The sequence below is a fragment of the Ceratotherium simum genome, chromosome 30 (genome assembly GCF_057802395.1).
Source record: "Ceratotherium simum simum isolate JZ-2026a chromosome 30, ASM5780239v1, whole genome shotgun sequence".
In the NCBI taxonomy this organism is placed as follows: domain Eukaryota; kingdom Metazoa; phylum Chordata; class Mammalia; order Perissodactyla; family Rhinocerotidae; genus Ceratotherium; species Ceratotherium simum.
The window spans coordinates 16,608,521-16,622,055 of NC_141929.1; the positions used below are offsets into that span (position 1 = coordinate 16,608,521).

At 50.7% G+C, this 13,535-nt stretch overlaps 1 protein-coding gene across 4 annotated transcripts in view; it reads right to left on the minus strand.

Annotated features, from left to right (window-relative positions):
- Positions 1-13,535, minus strand: part of ZFHX3 (zinc finger homeobox 3) — a 243,922-nt gene that overhangs the window by 147,872 nt on the left and 82,515 nt on the right. For 3 of the 4 annotated variants that reach the window (XM_087420010.1, XM_087420011.1, XM_014788537.2), the window contains exons 2-3: positions 6,343-9,101; positions 925-1,421 (exon numbers count right to left, since the gene is read on the minus strand). In XM_087420010.1, the coding sequence (XP_087276136.1) occupies positions 925-1,421; positions 6,343-9,055 (3,210 nt within the window). In that variant the 5' untranslated portion in view covers positions 9,056-9,101. The remainder of the gene's footprint in view (positions 1-924; positions 1,422-6,342; positions 9,102-13,535) is intronic. The other variant, XM_087420012.1, reaches the window with a different exon arrangement.

Consider the following 13,535-nt stretch of genomic DNA (forward strand, 5'->3'; position numbering starts at 1 on the left):
CGATTCTGCCGCGCAAGTGAGAAGACTATTTACAGCATCCGGGACACCTCCTCCTTGTTCTCATCCACAGAGAGCAAGGCTGCAGGGCAGGAGATTAGAAAGGAGGAAGAGGCGAGGGGACAGAGGGAGAGGAGGAGGATGGGGGAAGCCTGGAAAATAGAAGAATGAGGAAGAGGAAGGAGGGGCCACACAACATGGGAAGTGAAGGGAGAGAGAACCAAGGAGCCCCCCACCTGACCTTATTTTTCCCCATAGCACTGACCACCTTCTAGGCTGCTCGATCACTTATTCATTGTGTTTATCACCCATCTGTCCCCAAAAGAGCGGAAGCTCTATGAGGGCAGGGATTTTCTGTCTATTTTGTGCATGGATGCAGGTAAGTGCCCACAACAGCGCCTGCTATATGGCAGGTGCTCAACGGCTATCTGCTGAATGAACGAGTGAATGGACAAACAAGTCAACGAACAAACGAATGAAGCATCCCTCGGGCATCCGGGAGAGAAGACATTAAAAAAAAAAGGGAACAATGGGGTGGAAAAGGAGAACAGAAAACATGCAGGAAAGAGGAGACAGAAGCACAAAGGTACAGAGAAGCCAGAACTAGGGAGACAGCAATTGTGAGCAAGGAAAAGTCAGCTGTAGAGAGAGTTGAGGGGAAAGGGGAACAATGGGGCAGTATCGGGCTGCTGTCAACAAAACCTGCCTTCACCAAGGGGGTGCCCCACCAAGGGAACCCTCAGGTACCAGTTGAAGCCTGCCACCACACTGCAGCTTCAGGAGGAAGCAGATGCTAACTCCTCTTCCAATAGCAGGTTACCATCCGGCAACCAACCCAGCCACGAGAGGGTGGGCTGTCCATCCACCCCAGCCCTCCCCATCCCCCAGGGATCCAATCCCTCCTTCTGCAGACAGCATGGGTCTCACCTTGTACAACTTCAGGCTGGCCTCGTGCCTGGAGTTGGCCGTGTGCAGCCGCAGCTTCTCCAAGCTGTTGGTGTAGTAGTCGCAGGCATTGCACTTGAGGTGGACGGGGTTGCCGATGGCCACACACTTGAGCCGCCACTCGTTGGCTTTGCCGCCCTCCTTGATGTGGGCCACCAGCTGGTACTTCTGCACGTGCTTGTCCGTCTTGCAGTGCAGCTGGAAGTTGGCCTTGAGCTGGGTGTTGTAGCGGCAGAGCTTGCACTGGTACGAGTCCCCCATCACGGCCTTCCACTCGTCCTCCGGGAGGCTGCGCTCCACGTTCATGTGCAGCCCCAGCAGGTCCAGGTTGTCCGTGGTGAACTTGTTGCAGACAGCGCACTGGAAGAGCTTCAGCGACGGGTCGTTGGTCTGGATGAAGCTCTCGCCCAGGTTCATCAGCTCCTCCGACACCAGCTGTCCGCCCCCGAGCCGCATGTCTAGGGGGATCTCACCGCCCACTGCGGGGAAGGACAGGGGAAGAGAATCAGAGGCCGGGCTCACAGCTGCGGCTGTAACTGAGACACCACCCAGCCCTCCCCCATCCTCAACCCAGGTTTAAGGAGAAAAAGATCACAATTCAAGTGTTGCAAGGTGCTACTAACTGGAAAAACAATTAAAAAAAAACAATTAACTTGATGTGTTTGGATCCTTCCTACAGATAGTCTGAAATTTGTGGAAGGCATCATGTTTTTTTTCTTTTAGAAAAGAACACCTATAAAAAGGCAGGAACCATAATCTCTTGAATATTTCAATGCAACCCCTTGCTCAGATCCAAGAAGAGACAGAAATAAGCATCATTCACCGGACATAACAGAATCTGAAACTCCAGAACCCAAAAGTTGGAAATGAGTTACAGGTTCAATATAAGATACCAGGGCTTTACGGCGAATCAGAATTGGGCCCACAATTTATCTAAAGCAGCACCGCCCAACAGAACTTTCTGTGGCAATGGAAAAGTTCTATATCTGCGGTGTCCGATGTAGTCGTCACCAGAAACATGTGGCTACTGAACACTTGAAATATGGCTAAGGTGCAACTGAGGAACTGAATATTTAGTTTTATTTAATTTTAATTAATTTAAATTTAGATAGCCAAACGTGGCTAGTGGCTGCTGTACTGGACAGCACAGCTCTAAATCAGAGATTTCCGGAACGACCTTCCTATTCCTCATCACACCCTGCTGGTCAATATCCTACCTGCCCGTCAATGGTGCCAGCCCCTCCCACATTTCCCCAAGAGTACAATCTTTTCCCTTTTCTGAGTCCCCACACTGTGTGAAATGCAGGTCTACTCAGGGACATGTCACATTCTCCTTTGTCATAAGTCAGCTGCATACAGAGCCATGCTGGCCAGGGTCCCCATCAGAGTGTAGCCTCATTAGAACAGGGGTCCAGTCTTATCGCCGCTGAGCCTCTAGAGAGGGCCCAGCCCCCTGCACAGATGCTCAAATGTCTGCTGTGCCAGACAAGGGTAAAAAGGAGCCGAAATGTTACAGGTTTGGGAAGGGGATCAAGGTGGGCAGTGAAACGCCACGCAAAGGTCAGCTCGCGGTCCCAAGAAAAAGGGTCCAAGTCCCTCCACCCCTGCTCCTCTCTCTCCACCCCCGTTCTTTTTCAGTCCATCACTGCCCTGCATTAGCCAGGCACGGGCTCTCATTCACCAGCGGTAAATTAATACCACGAGCTCTTATTTATATCACGAGAAAGGCTCGGAAAAAGCAGCCTTCCCTCCATTCCCTAGCGCGCATAGTCAAGCGAACGCTGAGCATCAGCTTCTGTTTTCGTCTCTGCCCTAAACACACGCACACTTGAGCTATGATGTCTGCCCCTGCCTCTCCCCTACTGATATTTAAACTTGACCTTTTATGTGTGGTTGGGCTGAGGTTATTCTTTTTTAATGACTGATTAGAATCCAAGTTAGTGGCTAATCAAAGAAAAGCTGTTATTAAAAAAAAAAATGGTTTTCTTATTTATGCTACACAAGACCTCAAGTGAGAAGATCAGCACAGGCTCTACTGAGCAGACCGGCTGCGTTGGAAGCCTGTGGACAGTCTAGCAAGCCGCAGAAATCTTTGGCACGTGCATTCCAGAAGGCTCAGGAAGCTTTCTGCTTGTCTCTTGCCATCTCCCCTGGTGAGAGGAGCCATAGCTAAGACATTCTTTTTAGGACAAGAGAAAAAAAGAGGGGGGGGGACCCTAAACGCTCCATCGCTTAATGGGGATGAAGGCCAGGCAGCATCTGTGAAACAGATACCGTGTTCAGGAAAAGCAGAAACTGCCCAGAGGGTAAGACAAGGAGCAAACATATATTTGTTTCTGATGCCAACCACCTGAAGCATCAAATCTTCTCTACTGTTTAAATTTAACCTCGGCACATCAATATCACTCTAAAGAGAAATTCAGCTGTCACTCTCTGGAAGCCTGCGTGAAAATGAGAAGTCTTCAGAATGCACAGAGGAAATAAGTCCCTATTCCCATTCCAAGCTCTTAAAATGAAATGCAAATCAAATTGAGAAGCAGAGAAGTGGTGACATGAGGGCAACAGGCAAGCCAAACCCCCTCCGAGAACTAGACCTTGGAGAAACAAACCCAGGGCTTAGAATCCTACAGATCCGTAGAGCTGGAAGGAACTAATTCAGCCCCCAAGACGTGGAGGAACCTCACCTAATTCATGGGCAGTTCAGAGGAAGCCTCCCTAAGTGAGAACTTGGCAGGTGTTTACTCGAGTCATGCTGGATAGATGGTCTTGAGAAGAAGTGGCCCACTTCTCCCCACATGCACCTAATTTAACCCTGGAAATTTACAGCCTGGCACCCGAGCCCGCCCATTAGCACATCATCACAGAGGCACATGGATTAAAAGACACATTCTAGAATCAAAAGCAGAATCAGAGGAGCTATTAAATCTCATACAGGTGTCCTGCGGCCGGCTGGCTACTTGGGAAACAGGAGGAAGCCCCCGCAAGCTACCCATTTCTCAGTGCTGTGCTGATCTTGAGTGTCTGAAGGGAGGTTCAGAAGGATAGTCAGATGGCCTCAAGTCTAAACTCTTGTCTACAAAATGGCGGCAGATCCAACCCGACCAGACCAAGGGTGCCGACCCACCCCTTAGAGGCCTCCAGAAAGAAAGCACCCCCAGAACCAGCATCCGTGTGATATCACGAAAGAGAAGGTTCTGTCAAAGGAAGTAAGAACAATAACTTTGTAAGCAGGAGTGTATTTCACAAAAACTTTATTTCCCCTGCAGGGCCCAGTAATATCTAATACCACCTACAGCCTCTCACAAATGGCCTAAAGAAAAATCAACAGCGTCACAGAAAGAACTGAAAGCTATGGCTCTTCTCGTTTGCATGCATTGGCTTCTACGGAGGTCACACGACTTAAATTCTAAGCCCTTTGGACACATCCTGTGGAACCCACACCCACGCAGGTTTCCAGCATGAAGTATTCCACGCTTGCTCCATCTCAACAGCTCTTGTGGCCTAAGGCAGGCGCAGGAGATTCCCAGAGACTCACCTCAGCTGACAATGATGACACTGGAAATTCAAGGGCCCTTCTAGGCTGACCTGGATAAGGTCCTTAGAAGGAAGAGCTCTATTCTCTTTAAGCAAGAAAGTGCAGATCTTCTATGTACATCCAGAACAGAGGAATTCATTCTTCTATTTCTTTTGCATCTGCCATAAGCCCATAATGCATGATGCACTGCAGACTCACAGACACTTCTTGTAAAAGCAAAATATTTCTCTACCTCTCAATTCAAGCCTCAGTCAGAATTACTGGTTTTCAAGGTAATTAAAAAGATCTCACTTTGACCCAGTATGAACCCATTCATTTTCTGTGTCTTCATTCCACCTACATTATAGTTGATTTACTCCAAGATCTGCCTCTCCAAGATTTTAAATCTACAGATGAGAAAACCCCAATTCCCCTAGGCTTAAAAGAGAAAGTCTTCGAGTACTGATGCCATCCCTGGTGTGCATCCCCTGTGGTTCACTCTGGGGACAAATAAGACGACTAATCCCTATGCATCCACGATTAACCAGTCGGTAAAACATCTTCAAATCGTTTGGCAATAAAGGATCAACAGGTCAATGTTCCAAAATAGAAAACAAGATTAAAATAGCAGGATTCAAGTTTAAATGCAGAGAAGGAAAAACAAATTAAATGCTATGAAATAGAACTCGTCAGCAACAATTAGCAGTAAAACACCACACAAATAAAGACGTGACAACTGGTGAGGTTTGGCCCCATGGATTAACCTAAACCACACCAGAATAAAGGTACTGCTCACACTTTGTTGGTGAGAACAATTTACTCCCGTGTCAGTAAGGGGATGCTGTTTAATTTGGGCCATCACCGCTGGTCCCAAGAGGTGAGCAGGGTCAGGGAATGGAGACCAGGCAGCACCTGTCTAGCACAGGTTGGGGGGGCAGGAGTGGCCAACCATCACCCTGGTCCTTACGAAACTGATTTGCACATTTTCTTCCCATAGGAGCTCTCCCTCAAAGGCGGTCATGATTCTTTTTATACTTTACTCATGCTTTTCAGCATCCAAATCCTATCCTCTTGGTCTCATTCTGGATCTATCAAGCCAATCGGTAAGACTCGGTGTCTGGACACAGCCAACTCAACGTTCTCTAACGTGGGTCCTTTTTCATGTCAACAAAGGCTCCATCAACCAGGATCTGATATTCGAACTTAGCTTTCTTTGATGTACGATTTTAGAATTTATTCATTTTTCTTCTGTTACACCACTCCTTATGGGGTCCCAGGGCAATTTAATTCCCAACTATACTCATCAGCTACAATTCACGCAAAATAAGAAAGAAAAAGAACGCATCTCTTTCATGAAGATCCTCGTGAATACACTAGACAACTTTGAGAAACATATCGGGGTGGCTCCGCACAGAACCAGCCTTTGGATATCTGCATAAGGTACACTACGGGTTCGAGTTCCTCTTGTGGAGATGATTTAAAACTCCAGCTACAGTTTCCTGTAAGTCTCAATAAATATTTAATGGAATCCAAAAGTTTCGGGTAATTGTGGCGATTTTTCAAATTGAGCAAGGGACAGAGAAAGAGAGAATGGGAACAGAAAGGAAAGTTGACCAGAAGCCAAAAACCAGAGGAAACACTAAATTTTAATCCCAGCCTGTGGAGCCGGAGTGTAATCATGTCTCTGTAGAATGCATACAATCTTCCACATGCACACACAGAGGTCAAGGGATTCTTGAGAAAAATATTTGATTGTTAGACACTCAAGTAAAAAAAATAAAAATCAACCAAATCCACAGGACTCGATAGAATCAACCGGACCTGTCTATTCTCAACTTTCCCCCAACTTCTAGCATGAGAACAAACAAACACGGAGTCAGCCTCACCTAGAGCAGGCGTCATGGCGGCCATGGGCCCGGCGGGATCCAGCTGGAATCCACTCATCATGAACTGGGCGTCTGAGGCAGCGTTGTCCATCTTCAGGTTGGGCAGGTTCATGTTCTGGGCCAGGTAGTATTGGTAGAGCTCGGCCTCGGCGGGGGAGGGCAGGCTGCCAAGGCCCAGGTGGCGGTTGTGTTGAATCTGGGTCATGTTCTGCTGCAGCAACATCATGTTATGCATGTGCTTCTCACTGGTCATGTGGATGCGCAGGTTCCTAGCCACATTGGTCTCGTAATCGCATACCTCGCACCGCCAGGTGGGTTTGGTTTTTGGTTTGGTGGGCGAGGGGGCCCCACAGGAGCTACCGATATTGGCCGCTGCGGCTGCCGCTGCGGCTGCCGCCGCCGCCGCCCCGGCTGTGTGGCTGAAGACCTGCTCCCCACCTCCGTTCTGCAGGTTCTGCATGTTGTTGAGATGCTTGTCGGACTGCATATGAATACTGAGATTGCCTTTGGTAGTTGTGGAGTAGTTACACACCTCACAGCGGAAAGGCTTGTAACCACACGTGTAGCTCTCGCCTCGTGCCAACCGAGGGTGGGGCTGCCCACTTTTGCAGTAGACACAGGAGCCCCCCGGCTCCGGGTGCTTCTCCTTCATGTGTGCCTCCAGCGTCTGCTGGTACTTATAATGCCAGTTGCACTTGGGGCACTTGAGTGTCTTACATGAGTTACGAGAATGCATCATGGTCATGTGGCCACCCAGCGAGCGCGAGGAGCCCAGGACCGTGTCGCATTTGGGGCACTCCACACCACTCCCCGAGGGGCAATCCCCAACCCCAAGCTCGCAGAGGGAGCCAGCGTGCTGGTGATGGGGGACAAAGCCCCCATCGTCACCCTCTGTGCTTTCATTTGGTTCTGGTGCTGTGGCATTGTCTTTATTGGCACTTTCATCAGCAAAGTCCAGCCTCCTGCCGCCCTCTGCCACATTGGCCCTGACGCCCTCACTGTTAAAGCTTAAACGATTCCTCCTGTTCGCACCATCAAAGACAACAAAGGAAGAAGCGGAATTAGAACTAGTAGAAGCTGCACCCCTCGACAGGGTCTGGAGCACATTAGGCATTAAGGGGGAGTTAGAAATGCTTTGGTTTGAGAGAGCAAGGTCCTTCTTGCTGCTGCTACCTGCCGCGGCCCCAGACTCCTCGTGGGGCCTGTCCTCCAGTTCGTCATCCAACTCGCTTGGAAAGAGTCCTTTGCAACCCTCGTCTTCCTCCTCCTCTTCCTCCTCCTCTTCCTCTTCCTCTTCCTCCTCTGCCTCTTCTTCCTCCTCTTCCTCCTCCGCCTCCTCCTCGGCTGGCTCTGCTTTCTCAGAGAAGCAATCTGGATCGCCCACTTCTTGCTTCTCTCCTTCTGCTGCCCCAGAGTCCTTGCCCTCTGAGGATTTGGTAGGACTGGAGGCCAGAGGCCCCAGGGGGACTGAGGTAATGGGGGTCTTCAGGACAGAGCTGGTGAGCCCGCCAAGGTTCAAGAGGGTGCTGGGGGTCAAGATACCAGCCTGGGGCTGCTCGGGGCTGGCAGCAGAGCCAGCTGGGAGAGCCTCCTCCCCTTCCATTCGAATGCCACTAAATTTACCATAAAAACTGTGTCCGGGGCCTATGAGGTTAGCTGTGGAAACTAAAGGGTGTTGAAAGTTTTTGTTTTTTGGTTCCAGAAAACTTACAAGGGGTTCCTTGTCTTTGCCAATCCCTTGGATGATAGCGGAGATGTTCTTATTGCTAAGAATTTTCCGCTCGTCTTCACTCAGGGTCATCCGATGGTCGTGCACCGCGTGGGTCACGAACGAACGGACGTACCCAAAGGAGAGCTTGCACAAGAAACACATCAGGATGGGCTTCCTCTTGCCATAGAGCACGAAGCCATCGAATTTGGACAGGTCCACATTGTTGGGAACATCTTTGGATACGCAGGAGCTTTTGGCAGAGCCGTCGCTGTTCAGGTAATCCTTGTTGCTTTTGTGTCGCACGTCGAAAACGCGGAAGCTGTGCAGGACGGGGCTGAGCCCCGTCAGGGCTGAGGTATTCGGGAAAGCCTGGTCTGGGCCCTCAAACCATTTCCCGAAGGATGAGGCTATGTGGAAAGTGTTGATGATCTGTGGGTAGACTGGTGCAGCACAAGAAGGGTCCCCTTGTTTGCCCCCCGCCCCGGGGAGAGAGTTCAGAAAGAGCGAAGGGAGAGGCCCGCTGCCGCTGCCACAGACGCCCCCGCTTTGGGTCAGCTGGCTCAGGCTCTCGACAATGTAGGCCGAGCCGTCCGGCTGGTAGACTATCTCCCCAGCCAGGTTCTCCACATCGCTCTCCTCGTCCCCCTCCTCACTGGTGTCGCTCGCGCTCTCCTCGCGCAGGGGCCGCGGGGGGCGCGCGCTGGGGCAGTGGTGCTCCATGTAGGTCTGCAGGCTGGCGAAGGAGGCCGAGCACTCGTTGCAGCTGACCTCCTTGCCTGCCGGCTCGGCAGGGGGGCCGGCCGAGGCGCTGCTCTCCGCCAGGCGCTCACTGAAGGGGGCCCTCAGGCCGTCCAGGGGCCCGTGGTTGTCGCTTGTGGACTGCTCCATGCTACTGGGTTTGTCGGGGAGGTGGGTGCTGTTGAGTTCAGTCCATTGCTGGTGCTGAGGGATACCGCACCCATTGTCCTTCCCCGAGACGACGGGCGAGTCACAGCCTTCCATGGTAAGGCCTGCGTGGAGCTTTCATTGCACCCAGTACGGATCGGACCTGAAGAGCGGAGGCAAGGGGGAGAGGAGGGAGAGAGGGGGAAGAGAGAGAGAAAGGAAAGAGGTTAGGAGGGCCGAGGCTAAGGTCCCGCACAGAGCACTCTAACAGGCTTCTGTCCACACCCACAACAGAGACCGCAGGGGCAGCGGGGACCCCAGCAATCGCCCCGCGCCGTCCAACTCGCAGAGGGCGGGCGGCACCCCTGGGGGTCACAGCCGAAGTCTCTGGCATGAGCAGGGGGCACAGGGAAGGGGGCATCAGGAGCATCCCTCTTTGTCTTCAGATTGTCGGCCGCTCTACCCCTGGAGATGGGTTCCAATTTCCGTTCTTTGCAAGCACAGCGTTCGAGTCAGGGCCGGGTGACAGGCCAAAGCGGAGAAGAACCGCATCATCTCGCCAGGCCCCACCGAGGTTGCAGAACGCGGACCCACTGCATACAGACAGCCCACGCAAGGTCTCCCCCAGCTGCCCACGCTGCCTTGTGGGCCAGGGGATCACGGGGCAGGGACGAATGAGAGGAGGAAGATTTTGCGCCCCCAGAAAAAGGATGGCAAACCCGCACGGGGACACGCTGGTTGATTTAGAGGCAAAGTTGCTGCTGTTGCTGTTACCCACCACGTTTCTAGTTTGAAAAAGTTCAAAGGAAAGAGTTTGAGGGCCGCACAGCTCAGAGAGCAAGCCTGCAATCTAGATACGCTCTGCAAAGCCCCCGGCAGGGCCCACGGCTGCATTCCTCCTCTGGGATCTGGGAAGCATCGTCCCATTTTACAAACAGTAAAACTGAGGGGCTAAATCTAAAAAATGAGCCCCATGCCACCCCAACACTGTGAAACAGAGAAGGCAGATCTCCGAATTTCCATCTCCTCCCTGCAACTGGTAGAACACCCTTGCTTGTGACTCAGCTGGCTTCAGACTAAAATAATGTAGGTGCAAAACGTGAGCTCGATGTTTGTAGGAAGAACCGCCCAGACTCTCTATCGGCCGATGCCCCCTCCAGCAGCGTGGATCTCGCCCTGGCTGGATGGAGCCCAGCCACCACTGGCTTGGTGGGTTTTGCTGTCAAGGATGTGAGCGGCAAGTCGAGACGGCAGCTGGGCTCGGCCAGCCCTGGTTCCACACCTGCCTCTTAGTTATTAGTCATTACCCAAGCAGCTGTCCTTCAGCCCTAGGGCTTCTCCGTTTCCGACTCTCAAGTGCCACTGAGCTGAATCTGCCGTCCGAGCCCTGGAGTCCCTGGGGAGGGAGGCATCAGTTCACCCGCTGCCACTCCACTCCTGAGGCAACAACATCACAGGGGCATTTCTTCTGTCCTGGCACTGCTCCCACGGGCAACTCAGCACCTCCCACGGCCCTGATCAGTCACCTGCAAATCCCAGGCTTCCTTCCTGGAGAACACTTGGCTGCGTCACCACCCACCATCTCATTCATACACAGCGGATGAAGGTTTTGGCTGGGTTTGGTCTCCCTCTCCCTCCCCTCCCAAGCCCCATCTTCCCATTCTTTTTTCATCTCTCGATTCTTGACTGCACAGCAAGCCAACAGCTCCCCCTCGGGAAAAGACGGGGAAGGCAGGTTTACCAGAAGTCTCAGGAGAAATAACTTTTTGGAAGAATGTGTCATGTTTTGTTGAAAACACACACACCCCACCCCTCAGTTTATAACCTCGAACTCCATTACAACAGAGTTCCGTATGCCTTAGAAAAGACATATTGATTTTTAACAAAGATGACTACGCTAAACCAAACAGCAGATGCGATGGGGCTTCCTCGAAAGGCTTAACAAGGATACAGGTAAGAATCCACGGTGGCTCTTCCTAAGGACGCTGCCTGATTGGCTGGACGACATCTGATTGACAGCTCAGGCCAAAAAGGTTGGCAGGCCTGAAGGGGCGGGAGGGTTAACAGCCGGATTGTAAAATCAATGTCATAAATGCTTGGTAAGTTACAGGAACATGCGGGAAGGGGAGGCCACGATTGATAAAGGAGAACAGCTTTGATGCTTCACCAGGGACTTGTGTATCGACAGCAAAGCCAATCTCCTCTCCAGCCTGGGCTGGGCCAGAGAAACCTGCAAGCGTTTACCAATTAATTGGTGGGCTTTTCTTGCTCTGCTCTCCTCTTCCTCCTCCTCCTCCTCCACAAATCATCCAGCTAAGGGGTTGGGACTTTTTTAAAAGTTGCCTAACTTTGTCTTCTATTCCCAAGCAAAAGGTGTCAAGAAAGGATGACATGGTGGCCACCTCTGAAAGTCAGATGACCTTGTGATGGTGACACCAGCCCCAGGAGAGAGGACGAGTGGGAGACCACTCATTCGCAGGGAGTGACAGTCCATTAAGACACCAGTGGCAAAGAAGGATCCCACTTCAGGATCTGAGCTGCCTGCTCTGGGCTTCTTTTCAATGCACGCTGGCCACAGCAAGCGGAACCTTTTACAACCTTGTTAAGGCAAGTGTGGTTCAGGGACAAGTGGTATCATTTTCACCAGAGAGCCTATGAGAAATGCAGACTCTCAGCCCCACCCCAGATCTGCATTTTAACATGATCCCCAGAGAACGCACATTATTAAAGCTTGAGACACTCTCTGTTTCACAACATCTTCACCAGATTGCCAATTCGTCCATGCTTGGTACCTCTATTGCTAGGTAACTAGGCAGGGTCGGTCTTGGGCTCCCTGACCAGTCCCTGGGAGGTGCAGGGATGGCGGGTAGAGAAGAGGGCACCATAGCACAGAGATGAAGAAATCGCTTAAACCGCTCAGCCCTTCAGTTCAAGGACCTCAGGCCATTCACCACTCTCCTACCAGGCTGGCCGTCCCTCTCGCACTGTTTATCAGCCAGTCAATAAGAAAAAGGTAGTTCTTACTTAAGGAAGCAGAAGTCAACTCGGCAGGTCGATCAGCACTCTGTCTGTAAACACGGTTTCCCGTAAAATCAATGATCTTCAGTTACAGAGGGCAGCCTGGGAACCCAGCGGGTCCCGCGCTCTCACAGGCAGCCCCGCCAGCAGCTCTGTTCAGAACACCCCTCCCCCGTCTCTGCGCCCCTTCCTCATCCTTCACTCACGTCAGGACCAACTTGCACATCGCGACCCTCAACTCTTCCTGCAGCCTGCCTCTCTCAGCCGCTTACACCCAAAAATTCCCTTTAAACATAGATGTGTTCTACTCACGACCACTAATATTGTACTCAACATGGGTTTTTATGTGGTTTTAAGAATTTAGTTAGATTTCAATAGAGCACATCTCTCCAATAAGAGAGATAAAGGGAAGATACAGGAGTGATTTAGTGTGCCCTCTCTCTGCTTAGTGCTTAAATCTGCCATTTGAGAGTAATCTTGTACAGAAAAGTTCCAACAACTTCATCAAGAGCCCCCACTCTTGTTCCTCTCACAAGTCAGAGTTTCCTTGGAACCCACCTGTAAAGCCCCCAGCATCTTTGCAAATATCAGTCTTTATTTTTCAAAGATTGTTTAAAATGATAAAACTCCACCAAGTTACCCTAGGGCCCCCCATTAACAAAGTCATCCATCTCCCTCTTTCAACTGAGAAGATGCGATGTGACGGTTTTATCACATTCCTTGAAGGAGACAGGACTGGGTTCAATGCAACAGTTACAGGGAAGCTGGGGGTGGGGGGTGAAGTTATTAGGAAGAGGAGGGGGCACCCGCTGTTGCTCCAGCGCCCAGAGAATTAAACATGAACAGTCGCACTGTGTAATTTTAAATTGTTAATTAGCACAGGGTTAATTAGGCGGTCCTTTCACAAGAGGCTGTTTGGCAGAAAACCAAGAAAGGAAACAAAGACGAAGAAAAGAAAAACAAAGAGAATCTAGACAGCACGGAACTGTTGCCTCTGTGAATAACTCGTGCGGCATCGCCAGAGAGAAGCACGCAGCGGGCAAGCAGCACGGTTTCCGGGTGCTTCCTGCTCCGCTGGAGGGGAGTCAATGAGCACCATCTTCCTGAAGGCGATTTGGCAGAAGGTACCAAAAGCCTCAAAAATGCACATGCCCTTTGACTCAGCAATTCCCCCATTCTAGGAAACAACCCAAGATATGCATAGAGATAGAAGATTATTCATCACATTTATAACAGATAAAAAAAAAACGATGGCAATAATCTGGCAAAACAAGGGACTCTCTAAATAAATTACAGTGCCTAGAGTTCCACAGGATGTTATAAAATATCATTTTTTAAAGAAACTATTTACAGGCGTGGGAAAATGGTCACACAGCATGCTAAGTGAAGGAAGTATATAGAGGTCTGCATATGGAAATACATGAGATTCATATCAAACTTTGTACAATGGTAATTGCTAGGGGATGAGGTTATGGGCGACTCCATTTCCTCCTTCGTGCCTGTATGTCCCAAAGTTTTTTTTTGGGGGGGAGGAAGATCAGCCCTGAGCTAACATCAGATGCTGATCTTCCTGTTTTTT